Consider the following 22395-nt stretch of genomic DNA (forward strand, 5'->3'; position numbering starts at 1 on the left):
TATAATAGTAATTTTTGTATATATATTTAAACGTTTATTTATTCATGTTTTCCTACATTTATTATTTTATTTATTTATACTTTTATTTACTTCTGCATTTATTTGTGTGTTTATTTGTTAATTTATTTATTAATAATGATATTTCAACATCTATGTATTTCTGTATTCCTACATGTATTTGTCTATTTACTCATATATTTCTACATTTATATATCTCTGTATTTCTACATTTCTTGACTAGTATCTTAATTCATTATATATTTCTTCATTTATATGTTTACTTCTGTATTTCTGCCTTTATTAATAAATGTCTACATATATTTATTTATGCATTATTCATTATTATATTACTTTTATTCATTTATTTATTTATACTTTTGTCCTCATTTGTTTTTGACCTTCACAGGCCAGGTGTCAGCCACACATTACTACCCTGCTGGTGTGCCATGTATAACATTATCAGTATTGATTCATCTGTTAAACATCTTCTTTATTTATGGATTAATTGTGTATTTAAGGAAACACTGTAGAAATTCACATCACATCACTTCCTAGATCCCTTGTAATTGACTAAATCAAATGTCGTGTGTGTTGAATCTCATGTGTAAAGTGCCTCTGTCAGATGAAGGCAGTGGAATGTGAGTATAAAATGTAAAATATAATACAAATGAGGAAAACACAGACATTTTACAACGTGGTGGTGATCAAAACAAGGATAAGAAGGTAAATACAGTGAGTCATTGTCAACGTGGGGCTGAGGAGGGGTGTGACAGCACTGCCTCCCTCGGATCCATGCGGAACATGCACATTGCTGTCCTCGCTGATTCATCATGGCTGACACGAAGTGGCCGGGCTGCTCGAGGGGCTTGAAGGCTGTGGTGCTGGACATGTGCGGGGTCCTGTACGACAGCCAGGAGGGGGGGGTCGTCGCCATCCCGGGCTCCGCTGAGGCTGTGAACAGGTGAGAGAACCAACAAGGAGCAGGAGTGCAGCCGTGCACTGCTTCCACTGTGCTGGTAACTTGTGGAATTGCATTGCTCCTGAATGCCTCTGCATGAATATGTCAATCTGACCTGTTCTCCCTTCGCGTTAAAGGCTCATGTCTTCAGACCTGCAGCTGCGCTTCTGCACCAACGAGACTCAGGCCTCCAGAGACAAGTTCGTGGCCAAGCTGCAGACAGCTGGCTTTGACATTTCCGCGTCCCGGGTCTTCTCTCCCGCCCCTGCTGCTGCAGCTGTCCTCAGAGAGAGGGGGCTCCGGCCTCACCTGCTGGTGCATGATGGTAATGCTGCTCTATTATAGGTCAGAACTTATGAGAGGCAATATCTCTTGGTCATATTCCTGCATGTGATCCTGTGCGTACAGTGTTTGTGATGTTACGCCTAAATTAAGTAAAGTTATGCGTCTGCACACTGGACACAACAAACCGAATAAAAGACTTGTTTCTTTATGTTAATATAGGGTCAGTTTTTGTGGTTGGCCGTGGCTCAGGGGGTTTAGCGGATCATTCTCTCTAAACAGAAGTTGTAGTTCGATCTACATTGTATGTGATGCAGTTTCATTGGGAAATAACCCTAATCCGAAGCCGTTCTTCTAGAGAAAGTGCCACACCTACATTCACTGTAATTATGTGTGAATGGAACAAACTGTCCAGTAAAGAGCTTTGTGCCGTCATTAGATAGATAGATAGATAGATAGAGTACTTTATTCATCCCCGAAGGGAAATTAAGTTGTCATAGCAGCCGGTATATTTGAATACAATTAAATACAATACAATACAATAGAATAAAATTAAAAGGTAGAAAGAATAAAAAAACAGAAGCACAAGATAAAAATACAATAAAATAGGTAGATAAGGTGCATTGGCAAGATGATGGTAAAAGTACTGATGATATGATGGTAATGGTATTGTTAGACAGTATATAAGTATAGTACAGTATATATAGTATATAATATAACATAATATATATTTATATATGATAGTAATTATACCAATATAAAAGCAGTATATGGTAATAATGGCAGCAACAGTATATATAATAATAATAGTAATGGTGATATAATAATAGTAATTATAACATGTACACATAAATAAATATGTGTATATAGACTTATGTAAACAAGAATATACAGAGAGTATGATATGATATATAGTAGAAGTATGAATATGAATATAAGTATTTGACTATACAATAGGTAATATAATATACTATGAATCTAAGAATATGTATACAGAGTGTGCAAAAGACAATATTATTGTATAAAATGATATATAATATCAATATGGTTTATATGCACACATATCACATATGATGTGAAGTAAGTGTATAAGGAGCGGTTGTACAGGTACACAGTGCAGGAGACATGTTTAGTGCAGTTCTGTGATGGTGGCTCTGACAGAGGTAGATGAGTTGAACAGTCTTATTGCAGATGGGAAGAACGATTTCCTGTATCGTTCCTTAGAGCAGCGGGGTTGAATGAGTCTGTGGCTGAAGCTGCTCCGTAGCTTGTCCAGGGTTTTGTAGAGGGGGTGAGAGGGATGGTCCATGATTGCCAGCAGTTTTGCCAGCATCCTGTCCTCCACCACCTCCTCCAGGGTGACCAGCTTAGAGCCAACCACAGACTCTATAGGACTATATAAATAAATAAATAAATAAAGACCATTATAAATACTTTGAAACTTGTGTTTGAGGATAAGATTTGCAATAATATATATTTTTGTCATTGTCCACTCATCCCATTAAAAGACCAAAACACTTGATTTTACTAAACCTTAGCTAAAGCAGGAATACTTATCTCATGTTACATCACAATTCCCCATATAATCCCTCATGAAACTTGTCCTCCTCCTTCTGCCTGTTTGAGTGTCAAAACCATAGACTATAAGGTCAAAACATGAAGTGTGTGTTGATTCCTCTGCAGGACTTCTCACTGAGTTTGACAGTGTTGACAAGACCAACCCAAACTGTGTGGTCATTGGAGACGCAGCCGAGAACTTCTCCTACCAAAACCTGAACGATGCATTCAGGGTCCTCACGGGCCTGGAGAAGCCACTGCTGTTATCTCTGGGCCAAGGGTAAACCGAGTTTATATAATTTCCTATTCCAAATAATAAGCACATTGTCAACAAAATTATATCGTGAGAAAATATCTGTTTTACTGTGTTCGTAGGAGGTACTACAAGGAGACAAATGGTTTGTCCTTAGACGTCGGGGTTTACATGAAGGCTTTGGAGGTACAGTACAGTAGCTGCATAATGTGCATTGATAAGAATAGATGACAACATTTTTGTGCATGTGAACAAAGAGTATTTATTGTTAACTCCTTGTTCCCTCCAGTACGCCTGTGACCTAAAGGCTGAAGTCATTGGAAAGCCATCCCCAATGTTCTTCCAGAGTGTTCTCAATGACATGGGGCTTCAACCACATGAGGTGCGAAGCAGATTTGTTGTGATTCTTGCGTTCTTTGGAGTATTTTAATCTCAGTTTGAGACTCGCTCCATTCTCTGGATTTCCTTTCTTTCACTGAGACACGGATACGTCTGCTTCCCTCTCCAGCAGACAGTCTTTGTTCAGTCAGTCACGTAAGGATCAAAATCAAGCAGTTATCATTCCTTTCATTCCTTTTACAAAAATCCTTTTCAAATCCGAAATCTGATTCCTTTCACAGAACAAACAGCAGGATTTACAAGTTAGATTCAAGGGATTCTTTTTTATCCACATTTGATTAATCTTTACCATTTCATATATTCTTAACACTAACAGCCTCATTCATGCTTGTAACATTAACCACCCGGTCCGTGGAGAGGATTGCTCAGCATGTTTAAAAAGAGTGCTGATGATCCGTAGTTAGGAGGCAGGAACAACAGGAAGAAATAACAACAGGCACTTTTGGCAAAACAAAGATAGGAATCTTTGGAATGACAATCACGTCATTAAATGGTTTTAAAAACCCATAAAGTTGCTAAAGTAGTTCTACCAGGGAAAGAGTGAATGGATCCCTACAGTCTTCACCTTTGATCTGAAGTATATGTTACATGCACCAAACTAAAATACATCAAAATCTAATAGAAAATGAAAAACATGTAACCCTAGCTAATGTGTACGGATAGGCAGATATTTCACTTTTTAATAACATGAGTCCGTCTGCTTGAGAGGATTCAAGTAAAATTCGAATTATCTCTCTTCTTTCAGGTGCTGATGATTGGAGACGATCTGGTGAACGACGTAGGTGGGGCGCAGAACTGTGGAATGAAAGGCATACAAGTCAGGACTGGCAAATATAGGTCTGTGTGGCACATATACAGCGTCAGAGAATTGTATCGTCCTTAACACAAAACCGTAACTTGACTTCTTAGTGGCCGCTGCTGGTGTCAAACTATCCTTTACCCATACCCACATGTGTCCTCCCGAAGGCTCCTGGACCAAGGTATTTAATGGAGCAACTTTTAGGCCTGAAGGTAAAAAAAAAAAAAAAAAAGTTACTTAAAGTACCACAGAAATCATACATCTAAATTTTAAACCATTCAGCTTTTAGAAACTATTAAGCCCCTTTTGAAGGAATTCCTTTTTAGACTGTCCCATATTTTGGGTATGGTGTGAAGTTAGTCTGGCCATATTAGAAACAAATCAATTCATTGTTTGGTCAGAAGAGGGCACCCTTGCACTAGTGTTGTGCCTCAAAGTTCCCTCTGTAAACTCACAGGCTTCCTGTGAGCCCACCCCCCCTCCCCATTCTTCACTCATTCAGATTTGTTTATTTGATTGAGAATCTACCAGAAATAGCTTTATTCACTCCACATGTTAAACGCTTGTTGCCCACAAGGCCGGAGCCTCTCTGTAGGATTTATGGTCTCGGATCTGGAGATTACTGGGGGCTCCCTTCTTATGGTGTAATTACAAAAACATATGGTTGATTATTTTAGAAGATATATAGATGTAGTAGTTAGGGCATGAAGAAAATAGAAAAGCGAGCGGAATTAAGAGGGGACGCTTTTATGGTGCTTTGCATTACATCACACATGTGCTGTGCATTATAATGTATGTTCAAAGTCAAATCCTACTTTCATAGACTAACACTACCTCACTTTTGTGCACTTATGAATATTAGTAGAAAAGGATGGCGAATCCCAAAACCTTTTTTAACCTTTTAGATTAAAACAAATTTGCAGTATTTATTGTGAAGCAGCAGTAGAAGGAGTGTTTGGATTCTTTGCTTAATTAAAAGTAGAAATAAAATCAAACCAACCAGGAAATTGTCACATTTAAGTCGTAGAAAGTATACTTATATTCAGCAGATTAAATTATTCATAAATAGCCTAAGGGTACGCAGTGTGGTATTGTTGTAATTGATTGCGTTCGTGACCATTAAACTGCAAGCTGCTTTACTAGTTCTGCTTTGTAATTTTACATAGATTAATGCAGTGCATTGCATCATATTTCCTGACTGTATTTTACTAGCTAGCGTATTGTGAGCTAAGCTCACTACAATAGCACAGAAAAGAGCCCAAACCTAAACCAAAGTGGAGTATTTTCCCTCTCACATTTATTGGCATAATATAAATTCTCAAATACTAAATTTAATAAATATTTAGTCCTTAAAATAGTTCATTGATCAAAATAAATGCTCTGTTTTAATTTATTTTCATTCTGTAGAAGAAAGATAATGGTTTCCTCTTTCCTAACGTCGCTACCAGCTTGTTTGGCTACAACCCTTTAGTCGTGTGAAGAGCTCGCTAACGCTCGCTGACCTGCTCCACTGCTGTGCACTGGCATGCAGGTTTTGGTCATGTGACCCGAGAACGCTGAGTAATCTGCTTGAGCATCAGTCAGCTCTAATCCTGCACTAAGAGCACAGTCACTCACTGTACAACCTGTCCCCTGTCTGTTACTCTTATGTGCATGACCGGAGTATGTGGGTGTGTTGTGGCTCCACCTTCCCGTGCTTTTGTGTGTGTCACTGGCATGTACGTGCCTGCGTGTGTTGGTCTGTGTCTGTGCGTGTGTGTTCAGAAGCCGGCAGTGTTTCAGCCACATGTATCTGAAGTTTTTTTTAATGCAGAAGTGGACTGAGCTGAATTTATCTGGGTTATGTGACTTCACAATCATTTCCCAGCAGCTCAGTTCAGCTCCAGTGTTGTGACACTCTGAACAGCGTCGCAGATACTCAACTTAACACAGGACCAATCAGATTAACTGATAGCATGTGGAGGAGAGAGAGATCTGGGCAGAGGAACATATTTGAGTTCAGTGTGTTACGTGAGGTGCTGTGTTTCAGCTGTGGTGGTCTAGATGTATGGACTGTGTGGTTCATGGTGTTTATATGGAGAAACTCTGGCATATACACATTCTACAGTAGAGTAGATTTAGAGGTTTTATATAATATGGTTTTAATGACAATACAGTAAAATTACACAGGTATATCTCAGACTAAAAATCAGTGTCAAATTTGTTGAATCAAGTTTGTGTGTGAGCTGCAACAGAAGGTTTTGACATTTGTACCATAGGAAGTAAATCAAAGTGTGTACTAAAATTAGATTTAATTTGTCAAGAATGATTTGTCAATTACTCACTGAACATAGACACCTCAGGATAATCCAGATCCTTCTGCAGACTATACACACTCTCTGAGAAGGAGAAGATAGAACCTGACGCGTGTTTCCGTGGGACGGCGGGTGACGGGGGAGACGTGAGATTTAGCGTTGTTTAGCCGAGCAGGCCCAGTGAACCCAGGCTTTCTGGGAGTAGCTATAAACCCTCAGTCCGATCTATGAAAACACAGCTGTTTCCAAGTCAACCAGATGCTGCGCAGGCCTCCAGTTCCCATCACGCCCGGAGAAAAGACTGCCTCGAATACCTCAGGCCCGGTGACAAGGCCGGAAGGGGAAAAGATACAAATCACAGACAAATCTAATCATATCGACTTCTCTTACAGAAAATGAAAAAGGCTATCGACTTGACATTCTGTTCCTGAGAAAGTACAGAGCTGACATTATTTAAAGTTGTTTACATCTGTGTGACACAAATGTTCTTGTTCTACACTCATTTCAAAAGGTAAAAAGTTGACAAATGTACCTTTTGCCTTCACTTTAACATAATCTGACTTCACTCTACAATACTGCAGGATGTCAGATTTGTGTAAATGGATGCAAGTTGTTTTAATCATGTCAGCAGATTTAATATTTGTATACTCACTGCACCTTTTAAAATGATGCACTAGTCACTCATCTGTGTATAATGACTATCGGTGTAATATAGAGGTAATTTCAATGAGGGAGTTTTGTGCTTGCAGTCAAGGTTTCCTTGTTCTTAAATAACGAGCTTAAGTTAGCACACGCTTCCCTCGGGGGAGCAGCAAACCCTTTGCTCTTTAATGTAGAACAGGTTTGCAAAGAGGGGCCTACCACCAGAAAGTGGTTGGAAATTAGACTGGAGATCTGGCTGCTGATGTAAATCAGCTGCATAGGAACAATCTGCAGACGCCGCGCTCGGCTCCAGCCTCCTCTCAGCTCTTTGGTTATTATGTGTCGAAATTCACTCACAGCATCAAAAGCTACATATTAAATCCTCCATACTTTAAGGCAGATTTCTGTCCAGAACAGGGTTTCAGCAACCGCTGCATGTTTAAGAATCAGCGCCAAATGCTCGCTCGTGTTCTCAGTCTGGTTTTCTCAGTCTTGAAACAGATGCCTTATATCCGGATTTATATTGTTGATCATTCTGATAAAACTTAGCTGTGTTTGGGAAAAGAACTTGGACTGCAGTTGTTTTTTTAATGGAGAATCTGACACTATTGAACTGTGTGGTATTTGATGTTTGGACCACTTAGTGGCAGTTAACAAAACGCAGGTCTCCCGGGCCAGCTGGAGAGAGACATCCACTAACCAGAAGGTCTGCGGTTCAATCCCCAGCACCTCGAGTCTTTTTGGGCAAGTCAGTGAACCCCAAATTGCTCCCGAAAGCTGATCCGACAGTGAATGAATGTGTGTGTATATAGAAGTGCTGTATGAATAACTGGGTGAATGCAACTTGTACTGTATAATGCTTTAAGTGGATGATAAGACTGGAAAAGCATAAGTACAGTTAATTTACAGGTCTCTTGTATTATTTTGAGCCCAAACTCAGAACAAAGAGCTGAAAGACTCTGATTGACCCCTTTCACATCACATGCATTTATTGAATACATTTTTGATATAACAAAAGTTGATTAATGCAGCTTTAAACATGCATTTTTGTTTAACTTCTCCATCTTTATGTGAAATTAACACAAGTGTTTGTTACTGGCAGAACTGTCTTGTACGGTGACGTTTCTTACACAGTCATCTCCCACGGTTAGTGGCCTCGGCTGCTCCTCTGTTCTTTGTTTCTGTTCTCTTATCGTCAAGGAACTGCTTCAGTACGGAGCTGGGTATCTTTGAAGCCTTCACAAAAGCAGGTTCACACCATGCTGTTCCTTCATGCACTATTTGTAATCCAGTTTAATTGCTGCTCCTCACCGACAGTGTTACTTTCTGAGGCTTTTAATCTTGGCATGCGCCCCGTTTCTCTGCGTATCGGTGGTAATCAAAGGAGCTGACTTCCAGGCTTTTGATTTAACCAACACCTTCAGTGCTGGTGTCTGTGTTTCTGCTGTGGAGGAACACAGTATTCACGTGTCGGACGCTCACGCGGTATTGATGCAGGTATTTTTGAACGGAGGCCAGTGAGTTAGAGGAAGCCCTCGCTGGTTTCCTGTTGGGATCTGGCTCAGCAAACGTTTTCACACAGCGGCGAGCATCTTCAGAATGGTTTACACTGGGAACCTCTCCCTGTGGCCGACGCTCCGCTGCTAATGTGAGTGTTGGGAAATGTTTTTTTTCCAAACAGGCCAAGCCAGATCTAACCTCTCCAGGGAGAATAAGCCCCTGATGGTAAAAAAAACAAAACATAAATAACGATGAGCCACTTTTCAGAAGCCGCACCCTGGTTTCTGTCTTGCAGCCGTCACACATGCAGGGAAACAACAGGAAGTCGGCTTTGCAGGGGTTCAGTGGCCATGTGATGTGGTACAGATGAGATTTCCTTAAGTGTTATTGTTTCTGCACTATGAGGGGGAGGGGGGGGGGGGTCACATTTGCAGTGCAAGCTCGCAATATATATAGAAAAGCAGTTTCAGAAAGAACACGCTAAAGGTAACACATTTTTTCATAGCATTCGTGCCTGGTGAGCAAAACAGAGAAAGACGGCGAAACCTTTCATCGTGATGTTACACCCGTCAGCTTTCTCACATTCCCAAAATACCTCGAGCTTGCCTTGCAGTCACGCCGGATAAACGTTAGCTGGGGTTCAAGTAGCCGTTTTATGTCACGTTACATATTTATCGCGGTTTGTAAACAAGTGAAATCAGAGACAGACCACCAGTTGAGGCTTTTTTAATTTGATTATTCGACCGTGTTGGTGGCAGAAATGGATTTTCCACAGATGAAACTATTAGGGATTGAAGTCGCCCGCTCTCAGCTTCTTCCCAGCTGCTTTATTGACTCTTGAGTTGCCAAACTGGATTTTCCCTAGCTTCTTCATAGAAAGCAGGACTTCACGAAATCTTTGACTTCATATTAAACTTATCGGAGACTGACATGAGCATTTTTCCCTATAGGCCACTTTATTTACAGCACTGTCACCTCACAGTAAGGAGGTTCCTGGTTGGAATCCCGGCTTGGCCTTCTGTGTGGAGTTCCCCCCCCCCCATTGCTCGTAAATACGCCCCCAAACAATGTGACGCGAATGTGAGTTTAGCAAAGCAGAATACTAATAATAATATTTTGATGCACTGGTAAGCACAAGGTTCCTGGTTTGAATTCCGGATTTGCTGGTGCTTTTCCGTGTGGAGTTTGCATGTTCTCCCTCTTGTCTTAGTGGGTTTTCTTCAGGCTCTCCGGCTTTTCCCCTATAATCCCAATACTTGTAGATTGATGAATAATAACAATCTAAGAATATGTGCAAGAAAATTACATTCGAGCCTCATACCATCACGACAACCACACATTATATATACATACATTTTTACAGTCTTTTTCTCCATTCCATGACTGTTGTAAATTGTCTTACATGCACTACAAAGTAGTAGTTAACACACACACACACACCGCTTATCAGTAAAGCTGTTATTCTCGTGCACACATGTCGTTTTGTGTATTGTATAACATCAGTTAGAACACACAGTTCCCACCAGATGTCTGGTATGCAAATATTCAAAGCTATCAGTGCAACTGCTTCTCCTATAATCAGAGTCGTCTGAGGCCAAACGCAGAACGAGTGTGATCAGCAATGTGGATTTTCTGCCACAGTCAAATTCTGTAATGTGACCCGGTGAGTCTCTTTCTTAGACAGCAGACAGGGGTGTTGGAAGCTACAGTTCCTTTCTGACAGAGGAATGCACCCGGAGCTCTTAAAACCTTACGACAGACTTCCTCCTTATCGTCCCCTGGCAACAATACACCGTAAAATAAACGTCCCCATCGGATCCAGGGCAGGTGTGGTCCAGAGGAACCGGTCACCAGTGTCCAGCCCGTCCCTCCCTCCTTCCCAGATGTCCAGACTGGAAAACGTCACCTGTGATGAGTGGAGGGATATATCTAGAGCAGATTTCCTCTGGTGCCTGCTATGAAGTTGTGAATAGAGTGGAGGACTTGCCTGAGCAAACAGATCAGGAGAAAACAAAAATCCTTGAAATGTCCTGTTGTATGCATGTAGCTCTTTTACCTGATCCATGATGAGTTAACACCTGGACTTAGTGATGTCGCTCGTGAACGACCTGATGGTTTTCAAAATCTCTTTTGTGCAAACAAAAGGAAACGAGTCGCACTTTAGAGCTGTTCATTTTATCACTGTCATAAACTTGCACTGCTTGCATAGTTGCTTGGTTCTGTGTCGCCAGGCCCAACATTACTATGGCGCCTCTCGTCATCGCCCCAGCCCTACGATGGTAACGACTTGGGAGGTGGCTGCGGTATCAATTAAAATAAGCGATCAGCGATTGGTAGACGGAACGTTTCTGTGACTTTCATTTTGACTTTAATTTAAAATAAGCACTTCCCCTTTACGTAAACAGTGAGAATAGGGCAATCAATAGAGGTAGAGGAGTAGACAAGGCCCTGCTGTGATGGAACGCCACAGAATGACTCATAACAGAGCCCTAAAACCTGATTTCCAAAAGGACTCTCTTACAGATATTCTGCCTTTTTAAGTCATTTAACACATGCTGTTAAAATTCATTATTTATTACTTGTTATTACTTTCATTCCTTTCAGTTTCTGCTTCTTTATCTTATATTGTTTGCAACATTGAATTTGTCTGTTTTCTTGGCGCAATAGCAAGTGCAACAGTTCTCCACAGTGAATAAGTAGTCAGGCTAAACGTTTCACTGCATCACAGTGTGTCTGCAGTAAGGTGATGCCCTCCTGCGTGGACATTACCGACCTATCAGATCTCAGTTCTCTTGAACCACACAGACATTAGACTGAAGTGTGTTGGATTTACAGCCGCACAGATCTGTGACACCGGACCCTGACAGGCCAGACGTGTATTCTGTGCACCTCCGTGGTGGTGGCACCTTTATCTCCTTTATGAGCCCGGCGCTGCCCTGGGATAGCTCTCAGGTACATACTGTATTTCAGCCTCGTTTATCTTTCACTCGCTCGCTGGTGTCCTATAGCCTATAGCCTGAGCCGCTGTGATAATGTACACGGTTTCAGGTGTGCCCCCGTCAGACAGGGAGGGATCGTCTGGAACGCATGTGACATACTATATTCCGAGGCATTGTTCATATGTGTGTCGCCCAGGCGCTTATGAAATCTCTCTCACGCCGGAGTATGCTGTTAGTTTCCATTTTTGGAATGAATTTTTATAGAGCTGGGTGCGACGTGCCAAAGCAGGTTAATGCTTGAGTTGCATTTTCTCTGCCTGGCTGCTCTGTTTTGACCTTTTGTCAAGTGTTATAAGAGTGTGAGCATTTTATAGTGTCTAGGAGAACAGCACAGCCCCACACCCTGTCCTGTCCTGTCCTGCTAACCACTGTTCGCACATCAGTGTTTGTCAGTGTGGGAAGGAAATTAAGTTATCTCATTTCTCTGCTGAGGCTCTGGGCTGTGAACTTAAAAGCTTGTCAGCTCGACAGCTGCAGTATTACTCAACGTGTCCTTGAGGTCCGTTTGCCTCCGTGCCTTCACAGACACCATTTACACCCATCCAGTGAATCATACTGTGTGCACAATATGACCTTTGAACTGAGGCAGGATCCACAGGGACCAACTTTTGTGCTCAGATCCCCCTGGTTCCTCAGAGGCTCTGAAATCCAGAGCTGAGTGACCTGTTGGGTTTTGTTTGTTCTGAGGCAAAGAGGCAGATTGAGTAAACTGTGTTTAGTTTGTTACTGTTCCCCAAGGTGACACTGTGGGCTTGGAGCAAAAGAGAAGAAATATATATTATATATAATCTTTAGTTTCGAGAGGAAATCCATGTACTGACTTGATTTAACAAAATGCGAATCAGCAATCAAACAAAGTGTGTATAATGACAAATTGAGGGATACAAAAGGCCCATACATGATAATAAATCTGAACCTGAACATAGACGGGATATAAAGATGGACGACACGTCTCCACCTCCTCCCTCTCCTCTAGAAATGAGGCTAAAACACCCCTGATACGAACGCTACCATCTTGTGCATTTGGAGCCAGATTCTCCAGCGTTTCCTTCGTGAGCCGTAGGGCTTTTCCATGATATTTACATGGTACAATAGGAAAATACATGTTACGTAAGGTTTCCATTTCCACTGATGGATTTCCCCGTCTTTAACAGATAACACATGAACATTTTGTTGGTTAGATATCTTTCCAGGCTGCACACTCCCACCTCATGCAGCCGCGTCCAGTTGTTTAACCTCTATTCTTCTGCCTTTGGTTTGCAGCAATTAACGTTTTCACAAATGAGTCAAAGTTTAATCACATATGAGTTTAAAACAGAAATTTCCCTGAAACGTTGTCAAGGGCAGCATTTTTTCACAATAACAACAACAGTCGATCTAATTAACTTTGTATCTAATCTATGTTTTCATCCCTTTCCCCTGGATTGGAATCGGCAGCTTTGCAGGAAATGTAAACACAATCAATCCTTGGAAGCAGTCCCTCGTCCAGCCGGCACTCTGTTGTTGGCGTGAGACCCAACGCTGCTTTGCCTCTTTTTTCCCCCTCCTTGGTCTTTTCCTAACGTTTACATTCATACTCCCGGTCTTTTAATAGAATATTCCACAGAAACGCGTGTTTCGAGGCTTGCTCGTTTGCTCTCGTTCACACGGGACAGCAGCTGTGATCAACTTGGATTTATAACAGTTAAGGTGGCGTCCGATGGTGGCCAGGACTCAAGGCAAACAAATCTACAAACATCTCAAACTGCAACCGCATGATCAGCTACTGCATCATTGCTTTGTTTCTGGTTTTGTTTACGTGTTAAACTAGTTTATGAACAAAGGGAAATTCAAGTTTAATGTGAAGCGGTTTGAGGATGACGTGTCCCCTTGGTGGTTTAAGCCAGTGCATGGAAGTGCTGATGAAGCAAACTTTGCTTTGTGTCAAAAGTCTTTCCAACTTAGGCTCAATCAAGGGGGAGGAGTCTGACGGACATATTTGCGTTTACTTGGAACAAGGATATTTGAAATTTCCTGTGGATTTTCACAAGTTAACACATTTTCAATGGAATTTAAAAAAAGTATTAGTTAATCTTGACAGCTAACTTGACAGACTGATGACAGCTATTTGTTACCTATGCAGCTATGAACACAGCCATTATATAATACCATGTGGTTGTCACTCGCACAGTTTACCGTTAATATTCACGGCAAAAAAAAAGCAACTTTAGCAAACATAATAACATGTGAAGATAAACCTATTAAGTATTTACTTTGAATTCAACTGGGAATTTGAGACTCCACCCACACTACTGACATTTATTATAACTGCTCTGATCCAAGATGGTTCATTTGTGATGGAGCTAATTAAATCTCCCTTTAATCCCTGTGCATTCAGTCAGTGAGTATTTGCTAAGGTTTTCAGTGAAGGACGCCATTAACCTGTGCCCTTTCCATATCAACACATACGGGGTGATTATAGATCACAATGATCAGTGACCTGCTCGTGTGCAAAACCCTGTAAAGCTAAAATTGATGTGAAAGCGATAAAGTGAGATTCACCCCCACTTCCCTCCCATTCAAACTGTGTTGTGAACCCTCTGTTTGGATCAGATAGAGGTGAGATAATAGCATAACAGCGCCACACAGACTGAGGGCAGATCCTATAGGGATAAGGCCCGAGCTGCACAAAGAGGTGAAAGAGTTTGATGAGACTCCGCTGGGTGCCCGAGCCCGGCCCGCCATCCCTCACCACCCCGGGGTGACAGCTTCCCCTGCCCGCAGGCTCCTCTAAAGCCTGCCGTGCGTTATAAGTCAATGAGATATTAATAATTAACCGGAGCTTTTTTCACAGTGAGACTATACTCCCACAGCGAGACAAAGGAGCCGGCCGGGCCTCGACCACTGAGCCCCTCAACGGTTCTCCTCCACCCATGAGAGAGCGAAGGGAGAACGAAAGAAAGAAAGGAAAGGAGCGAGAGTGGGAGAGAATCGTGAGAGCTTAAGCCCACAGATGGCCGGCTGAAACATAGCACTGCCTCTTAAATACATGAACACAGGCCCTTGACCGCTTCAATGGGGATCCAATCCGTCTTGCAATTACCAATAGACAGGCTGCTTGGCTGGGCTGACTTGGGGCATTGCCTGGTTTCTCCTGGAACCATTTTTCTACCAAACTGTTTGAGTGGAGCTGCACATGTTAGAAGCAGGTGAGGCTGCAGTTCTTTACCTCCAGCAAAAAACGCTCACACACATATAGAGATGTAGAGATATACACTCGTAAGTGAATGCTCAGAAAGCCACCGGTGGCACAGCTATTAATAACATGCAGAGGAAAAGAGTCTGTTTAGATCTAGGCCACATGAAGCTCTGCATATTGAGCACAACAACTTTTATAAGGATGTGGTCAAAGAAATAGGAGCCATTCTTCTAAAGTCAAAGCTCTGTGAAATATTAACTTTTAATTTATGACTACGGGAGGATGTTGAATCTTAGCTTAGCACAAGAAAGGAGAACTCCACCAAGTATTGTCCTCCTAAAACATTGTGTGACTAACAATGTTAAGCTGAAAAACTAAATTCAATAACCAATGCAGCAAAAGCAGAGATAATATCGTTTTATATCCCATGCGTTATTCTTCCTTGTCAAAATCTGTATTGTGGATCTGTCAAATCATCATCATCACCCCCCTGTAGTAGATTTGTGACAGTGAAAAGCATCTTTACATTAAAAGTCATGACATCAGCCTGCTTTCTTACGACAAGGACTTTTCTCCAATGATGGAAATAATAAGCTATGGCTAATCAAATAATAGGTGAAAATAGTTTAAATAGCTTAATTGCTAAACAGCTGAAAGAAATAAAGAATTGCAAAAAGGTTTTAATATATGTGAAACAGTCAGCCATAGATAATGACTAAATAGTTGAAATAGCTGAACGTAAAAGATGATAAAATAGCTAAAAGTGCTGAATTCTATAGGTAGGGAGCCAAAAGTTATAAATTATCTATAAGGGTAATAAGGTAATTGTTGAAATGTTTGGCTTAAAGTACTTAAGAGTTTAAACTAATGGATTTACAGTTGTGAATCTAAAAGCTATGAATAGACTTGAAGTAATTAGCTGAAAGCAGCTGATGAATCGTAGAAACGTCCACGTCTGCAGCACCAAACAGTTGTAGTGTGGATACAATGAACAAAGCAGCCCAGACAGTCCCATTGTAAGACAAATACTGTAACAATATCCACAGTAAGTAGCGTGAAATAACATCCAGTGTACTCAGAACATGTTTGGAACATGATGATGGGCCACTTGAGTTTGTCTTTTTTTTTCTTCAAGGCTGAGAAGAAGAAATGGGAGCCACTGGCCCTGGAGGCTGTTTCAAGAGTCTGGTAATATGGAAATGAACAGAAGCCAATGAGGCAGGACACTAATCTAGTACTACACCACAGGCAGTTGAAAGTGTGACCTGTACTGTTTAGCTGCAAAAACACAAGTGTAGGACTTTTAAAGTCTGAGAGACAGAATGTGAACGTGTGTCGTGTGCATGTGGTCGGGAAAGACAGAAAGTTTCCAGCGTGGTTTCAACGGTTCGGGATTCTCTCACACATTCACAGACATCCTCACAGACGGAGAGCAACAGGGTGGAAACGCATCAAGTGACCCCTTCACGGTGCGTTCAGGGAATCCCCTTTGAGTCGGGCCCGAGTCGTCCGTGTAGAGTGTGAAAAACCATGCGGCAGCTGTTTGCTGATCATGACTCATCAGCCTTTTGCACAGTAAAGCGATAACGGCCACAGAAAAAGGATGTGAAGGCTGCAGCGTAGCATCTGCCGTTGCTGTTGCCATAACACACACACACACATGTAACATGGTGGTTTCCCCCAGTTCAGTTTTTCTTTTTTCTCACAAGAGGCTGCAGCTGTGTTGCATCAAGGGTGTTATGCGTCTCTCAGGTGGATTCAAACAATAAAAGGGAGTAAAAGTGAAGTTGAAGTGGACGATAATGATGATGAGGATGATGATGATAAAACCAGGCTGGAACATCTTTCCCTCTTCCCCCCCATGACCTTTAGTGTCAGTCAAGCTGCGTTCATGCTCTCGCCCTCGAGGCCAAAAACCTCCTGCGCCATCACCGAGCACATGCAGTGAACGCACCTCCACCGATGTGGGGAGGAAGCTTTGTCTTGTGTCGGTATCTCATGTCGCCCACAAGGCTCGGCGGAACATAAAGGCCTCAGTGATAGTCCGGGCCCGTGTTCTCCTTCGGGGGTGCGTGGCTGCATCGTCTGCTTCGGTTTGAGACAAGGCAGAGTTTTGGCTCCACCACAGCGCTGGTATGAGAAACTCACTTCGACACAATGAGTGTCTTTCCGTCTCTCCCTGGCAGGGTGACGCTTCCTCACAGCGTTGTTGTGCAGCTCTCGTAAATGTCACTACCCTCTGTAAAACCAGGCGGCCGCACTCATTACAAAGAGGCCTATTTGTTTGGGTTTTTTACAAAGGAAGGTTTAGGAGTTGAGATTTGTGCCTGCTTGCATTTTAGCAGTGTCCCATCCTCCCTGGTTGCCTTCCACACCTCATCCCTCCTGTTCTGCAGTTTGTCTGCTCTGCATGTACCATAGAGACTTTCAACATATTTTTCATTTACATATAACTTACTTCTGCTTTAACCAGAGCACCTGCAAGTCAGGCACAGATGATTTGTCTTCTTTGGAACTGTGACTGTTTTTAGTGTGACAGTTTTTGGTGAAAGAGATCTATTGGCAGATATTGAATATACAAGAATTTATGTGTGTTTCATCTAAATTGTACAAATTGTTGTTTTCTTTAACCTAGAATCGAGCCTTTATACTTAAATACTTTATATCTGGAGCGGGTCCTCTCTATGGAGGCTGCCATGTTTTTTTACAGTAGCCCAGACTGGATAAACAAACACCTTTTGAGTTTTTATGACAACTGAAGGCTGCCACAGGTTCTCTTTCATGTATGGTAGGGGAGGGTGAGGCTAGCAGTGTTCAGCTGCAACAAGCAACGTCACCACTAGATGTCACTAAATTCTACATATGGAACTTTTAAAATAAATCTTGGGAACCATCGGCTATCATCTGACCACAAATAAGCGCCTGGGGACGATGGGCCATATTTTGCGGTTTCCGGTGTAGACAGGTCGCAAAACTTTTTGTTGGTGTTTTAGGTCCAGACAACATTTTGGTTAATCTGAATATGAATGCCGATAAATTAAAAAGCTGATAGCGGATGCATTTTGTTGAACGTGTTCCTGTGTACCTGCGGCCAACCACAGTCTGCTAAAACATAATTGGTCAAACAGAACCCAGCCCCCAAATCTTATCTAATCTTTTGCCGAATCTGTTCGTAGAATTACTTGCAAATTTACTCTAATTCTCAGTATCTTGTCTACAGTGTCAACAACAGGATTTCTGAGATATTTCAAAGCTTCAGAGTTTGCTAAAATCAAATACTTCTCTGTGTTGAAATCCAGCTGCTGGGAAACAGCCAGGTTTCTCCAAAAAAAACTGCTCGGCCCGTCTGCTCCGTCGCCGCATTCAAATCTAAAAACCTTGTTCTGAGTTTCACATATTGTTGGCTCGGGTTGAACAGCGTAAAATGAAATCAGGTGTACCCGACAGTTTTGCTTCCTTCTGCATGCACGTGTTTCTATGTTTATATGCTAATGTGTTAAGCATTAACTGATGAGATCGCTGTCCTGCCTTTCACCCTGCGGTCAGCTACCGTGACGATGAACTGAATATATCCAGGCAAAACAAACAGAGACACTGCCCTCGTATCCTTCTTTCTAACGACCTCCTTTCCTCTTCTTTTCGATATTTTTTCCCTTCTTTTCTGCACAGCTCACATTCACACACAAGTGAACCTACTGTATGAGTCCTTTGTATCCACTTTCATGTCATGGAGCCATGTCTGTATGAAAATGTATCCCCATGTTTTATTACTCCAAATATCATGTTGAGTATCTCTCCATGTGATATCCTAGAATCTTATATTGCCTGAGCAGAACATACATGATATCCATGTTCTCCTGACCAGCTCCAACACCTGTTAAATCCACTGTCATGTCAAAGCTGTTTTAGGAGAATTAGTGTATGTACCTGTTTGTAAATCTCTTTTTTTTTTTCTCATATATGTTTATTAGTTTTCCATCAGGTAATACAACACAAAACAAAACAAAAACAAGACAAACATTTGGCTCACACACATATTCAAATCCATACAGGCAGAAGATTCAGGGGTCACGTCCTATACAAGTAAGACAAAATTAAAAACAGATAAGTAAAATAAAAGTATACAGAAATAAAAGTAAATCGATTAAATGATAAAACGGAGTGCCTCTTTTGAGGCAGAGCATTCTGAGCTATGATACAAACCCTCTTGTGAGAATGGTGGAAACATTCAGACCAACATATGACAGAAAGGGTTCCCATGTTTTACGAAAGGCATCATCATTGCTGTGAAGTTTACATGTCAAATGGTCCAACACAACATATTCAAATACAACCCTTTGAAACTGAGCCTTAGATGGAGCTTTATCTGTGATCCAATTCAAAATAATACACTTTCTAGCACAAAAAGCAAGTGTCTGATAAAGTCTTCTTTTAAATTTGTCAGTGATGGACATGTCAGATATACCAAGTAGCAGGTATAAAGGGTTATTATTACTGTTAATAGACAGAATCTTATTCATTTCCTGCCCTATGACCTGCCAAAACTGCTGTATTTTTCTACAATCCCACAAACAATGTGTCAGACCACCAGATTCTATCTTACACTTGGGGCTGTAAATCTCTTTTAAAACACCTGTTTCATAACTTTAAAACATGAGAACTCACCTTGTGCATCCTGATCTTCAAATCCAACCAAACTTCTGTAGTTCTTAGCACATTCTCAACCCAAACCTTGCAAGCATTTACCAACTTTCTGGGGAAGTTTTAGAGTCGTTGAACACGACTGCAGTGATGTTTAAGGCAGTGTGGAGTCCGTTAGGCCCGGGCAACAAACCTATTCCTCCACGTGTGTTGATATATCATTGACAAGACCACGAGCTGCAGATTACCTCATCAGTAACGAGAGCCACATTGTGCTGAATTTTGCATGGTCACATTGACCTGGTTACTCGTACATTATTCATTGCAATGCGAGGAAAGCAGCAAAATGAATACACACGCATGCATGCATGCATGCATATCTAAAGGGCAGGAGGCTGGGGCAGATTTAAAGGAGCATCAGGTTGGAGAGACGCTGTGCTCTGCGCTGTTTGAAACATAAGAACCATGTGACTAAGTGGCGTGTGTGTGTGTGTGTCTTCGTGTGTGTGTGTGTGTTACTGTGTGTGTGAACTCAATCAGTCCTCAGGCAGAAAAGGGTGCAGGAGTAATCCAGCACAGGAGACATAACACCTCGACCATTAGTGGAGCAGCTCACGTAACCCAAGCACTGGCGGCTGACAGACATGCGTAAACATATGGCACTGCTTCCCTGTATTCAGTGCGGCCTCAGTATTCAACACCTCTCCTCACCCCCCCTCCCCACAGGCCTCTTCTTTCTGTCGCTACACTTGGACAGCTCACAAATATTTGCCATGGTCCTCCACGAGCTCTCAGAGGGCAGGATTAATGGTGGTGTGTGCCGCACACCCCGGGCCAGACAAAGCCTCCCCATCTGGAGCTCCCAACCCGTGACTTGGGGAACAGAAGCAGCACACAGAGCCCGGTCGAGGCGGCCCGCGGAGGGCGGATCTATAGGCACCGCTTCATACACGAGCAGGACAGGAGTCCTGAGCAGCCCTGAGCATGAATGAAAGGGGCGTCTCCGTCTTTAATGTAATGGGGAGGAAAAGGGTCCTGCACGTTGACCCGATCCTGGTGCCAAGCCAAATGGATCACATTTCCCCTACCAGCTGATTAAACAGCCATATCTGTATCCATCACTGGGCCCGGAGCCAAACAACGGCCAGAGCGAGGCAGCACGTCCCCATAGCTCCTCATCTGTGTTGATGTGTTTTTAAATATGTGTAGATTCATATCTGTAAAGATAAAGCCGTCTCATAACCCATTCTAATAAACAAACTTAATATGAGGACACATTATCTTTAAAAAGGCAATATCTGCTGGCTAAGCTTTGTCAGTTGAATCAGTCAACATAGTTATTTTTCCACTTTCTCAATACATTTGAATATTGTTATCATTCATTTCCATAGAGCCTCGCTGCTAGCATGGCTAAAAAGAAAGGTTTATATGTTACTCATCTCACAATCGGGTCTTAAGGAACCAAATTATTAACTTATTTTTGTGAATAAATCTATTAATTTGCCCACAACCAAAAGTCTGGGACACAGTGTGATCGCCGGTGGCCGAGACGGAGAGAACACGCACGACCCTGCAGGGGCGTTTGGCAGCTCAGCTCCACAGACACCTTGAAGTGCGGAGATAAGCAGCACAGCAAAGAACCCACATGGAGAAGTTCAACTTGCTGTTGATCATAAGTGAGCTCTTATGATAATTCTGAGAGTACACAGACCCCATTTATCACCAGAGCTTCCCCCTTAAGCTGAAGCTGTATAGAGTAATCGTGTTTGCCTCTGTGTAAACCTCTGCCTTTCCTGAATCTTCTTAGACCATCACGTCCTGCTCTCGGTATTGTTAATGTGGCCGATAGCATCTGACTGCTGGCCCCTCTCGTTTACGACCCTTGTGTGGGGACTTGTTTGTTCCTGTTTCTCCCTGCGTTGCGTGTCTTTAAACTCGGTTTTTTTGCTTCTCCCCTCTCAGGCCCAGCGATGAGAAGCACCCGACGGTGACGGCCGACGGCACCGTGGACAACCTGACCCAGGCCGTGGACATGATCCTCAGTCAGAGGGGGGGCTGAGTACCAGGCAACAGATACCGGAGGCTCTGCACTTACTGTGAGGCCTCGGTGATACAGCCTCGTGCACTGTAGCATTTTCACGTAGCTGTAACTTTCTACAACCTAAACTACCGTCTAAACACTGTAACCAACCCTGTACTGTGAAATATGGAAAACACCCGCCCAGCTGCTGCTACACATGGTGTTTCTAGAATAAAGTTTGCAGAAGTGTAACCCAGGTCTGTACCGTGCATTTGTCAGTGTAGCGCTGGCACAGATAAGATACCACAGCTTGACATGGATTGGCTGTAGCCAGCTGCTGACTGACGGTTAGAGGGGAAAGTTTTGCTGTGTGTTCAGACATCTGTACATGGAGTCAACAAATTAAGTCACTATTTTGGGCTCATACTTCGTAAAGAGTAACACATTATAGCTAAGGAGCAGGGAGTTGTCAGTTATGTTTGCATTTAGATATGATAATTATAAATAAAGCTATTTTACTACCAGTCTACCAGCTGAAATCCTCTTTCCTGAATTTGCCTGTTTTTCTCGGCCATTGTTGCATAACTATGTTTTATTTTTTTTTAAGACTCAAGCTCTTGAAGCTCTGGGGAAAACGTATCCCTGGCTCTGGTTTAATCTGGACTCATATCGGAGCAGCTTTGCTTTTGAAAAGAACAAACAAGTCGCTGAAAATGGGAAGTGAGCTGCTCTGAGAGATGATAAATGCAGAACTCTTCCGAGTGTGATGAATTACGCCGGCGCTCGGGCTCATGTTTCTCCCTCTGTAAACAAACTGAAACAAGCTCTCCATCATCAGAGCGAAGAATCGCACATCTACAGAGCGCTTGATCT

The 22395-nt window shown here is 42.3% G+C and overlaps 1 protein-coding gene across 1 annotated transcript; it reads left to right on the forward strand.

Annotated features, from left to right (window-relative positions):
- Window positions 1-787: 787 nt before the first annotated feature.
- Window positions 788-22046, forward strand: lhpp (phospholysine phosphohistidine inorganic pyrophosphate phosphatase). The gene is made up of 7 exons (XM_061094822.1): window positions 788-961; window positions 1096-1283; window positions 2924-3077; window positions 3173-3236; window positions 3340-3432; window positions 4195-4286; window positions 21465-22046. The coding sequence occupies exons 1-7, from the start codon at window positions 831-833 to the stop codon at window positions 21559-21561; spliced, it is 819 nt and encodes a 272-aa protein (XP_060950805.1). The 5' UTR covers window positions 788-830; the 3' UTR covers window positions 21562-22046.
- The last annotated feature ends 349 nt before the right edge of the window (window positions 22047-22395 follow it).

This window comes from Limanda limanda, chromosome 21, assembly GCF_963576545.1.
Source record: "Limanda limanda chromosome 21, fLimLim1.1, whole genome shotgun sequence".
In the NCBI taxonomy this organism is placed as follows: Eukaryota; Metazoa; Chordata; class Actinopteri; order Pleuronectiformes; family Pleuronectidae; genus Limanda; species Limanda limanda.

Excerpts from the sequence above, each read along its gene's own strand:
- lhpp (XM_061094822.1), top strand. The coding sequence starts at position 831 with ATGGCTGACACGAAGTGGCCGGGCTGCTCGAGGGGCTTGAAGGCTGTG. Across the intron at positions 962-1,095 it reads TCCGCTGAGGCTGTGAACAG|GCTCATGTCTTCAGACCTGC; the intron begins GTGAGAGAACCA and ends TTCGCGTTAAAG. Across the intron at positions 1,284-2,923 it reads TCACCTGCTGGTGCATGATG|GACTTCTCACTGAGTTTGAC; the intron begins GTAATGCTGCTC and ends ATTCCTCTGCAG.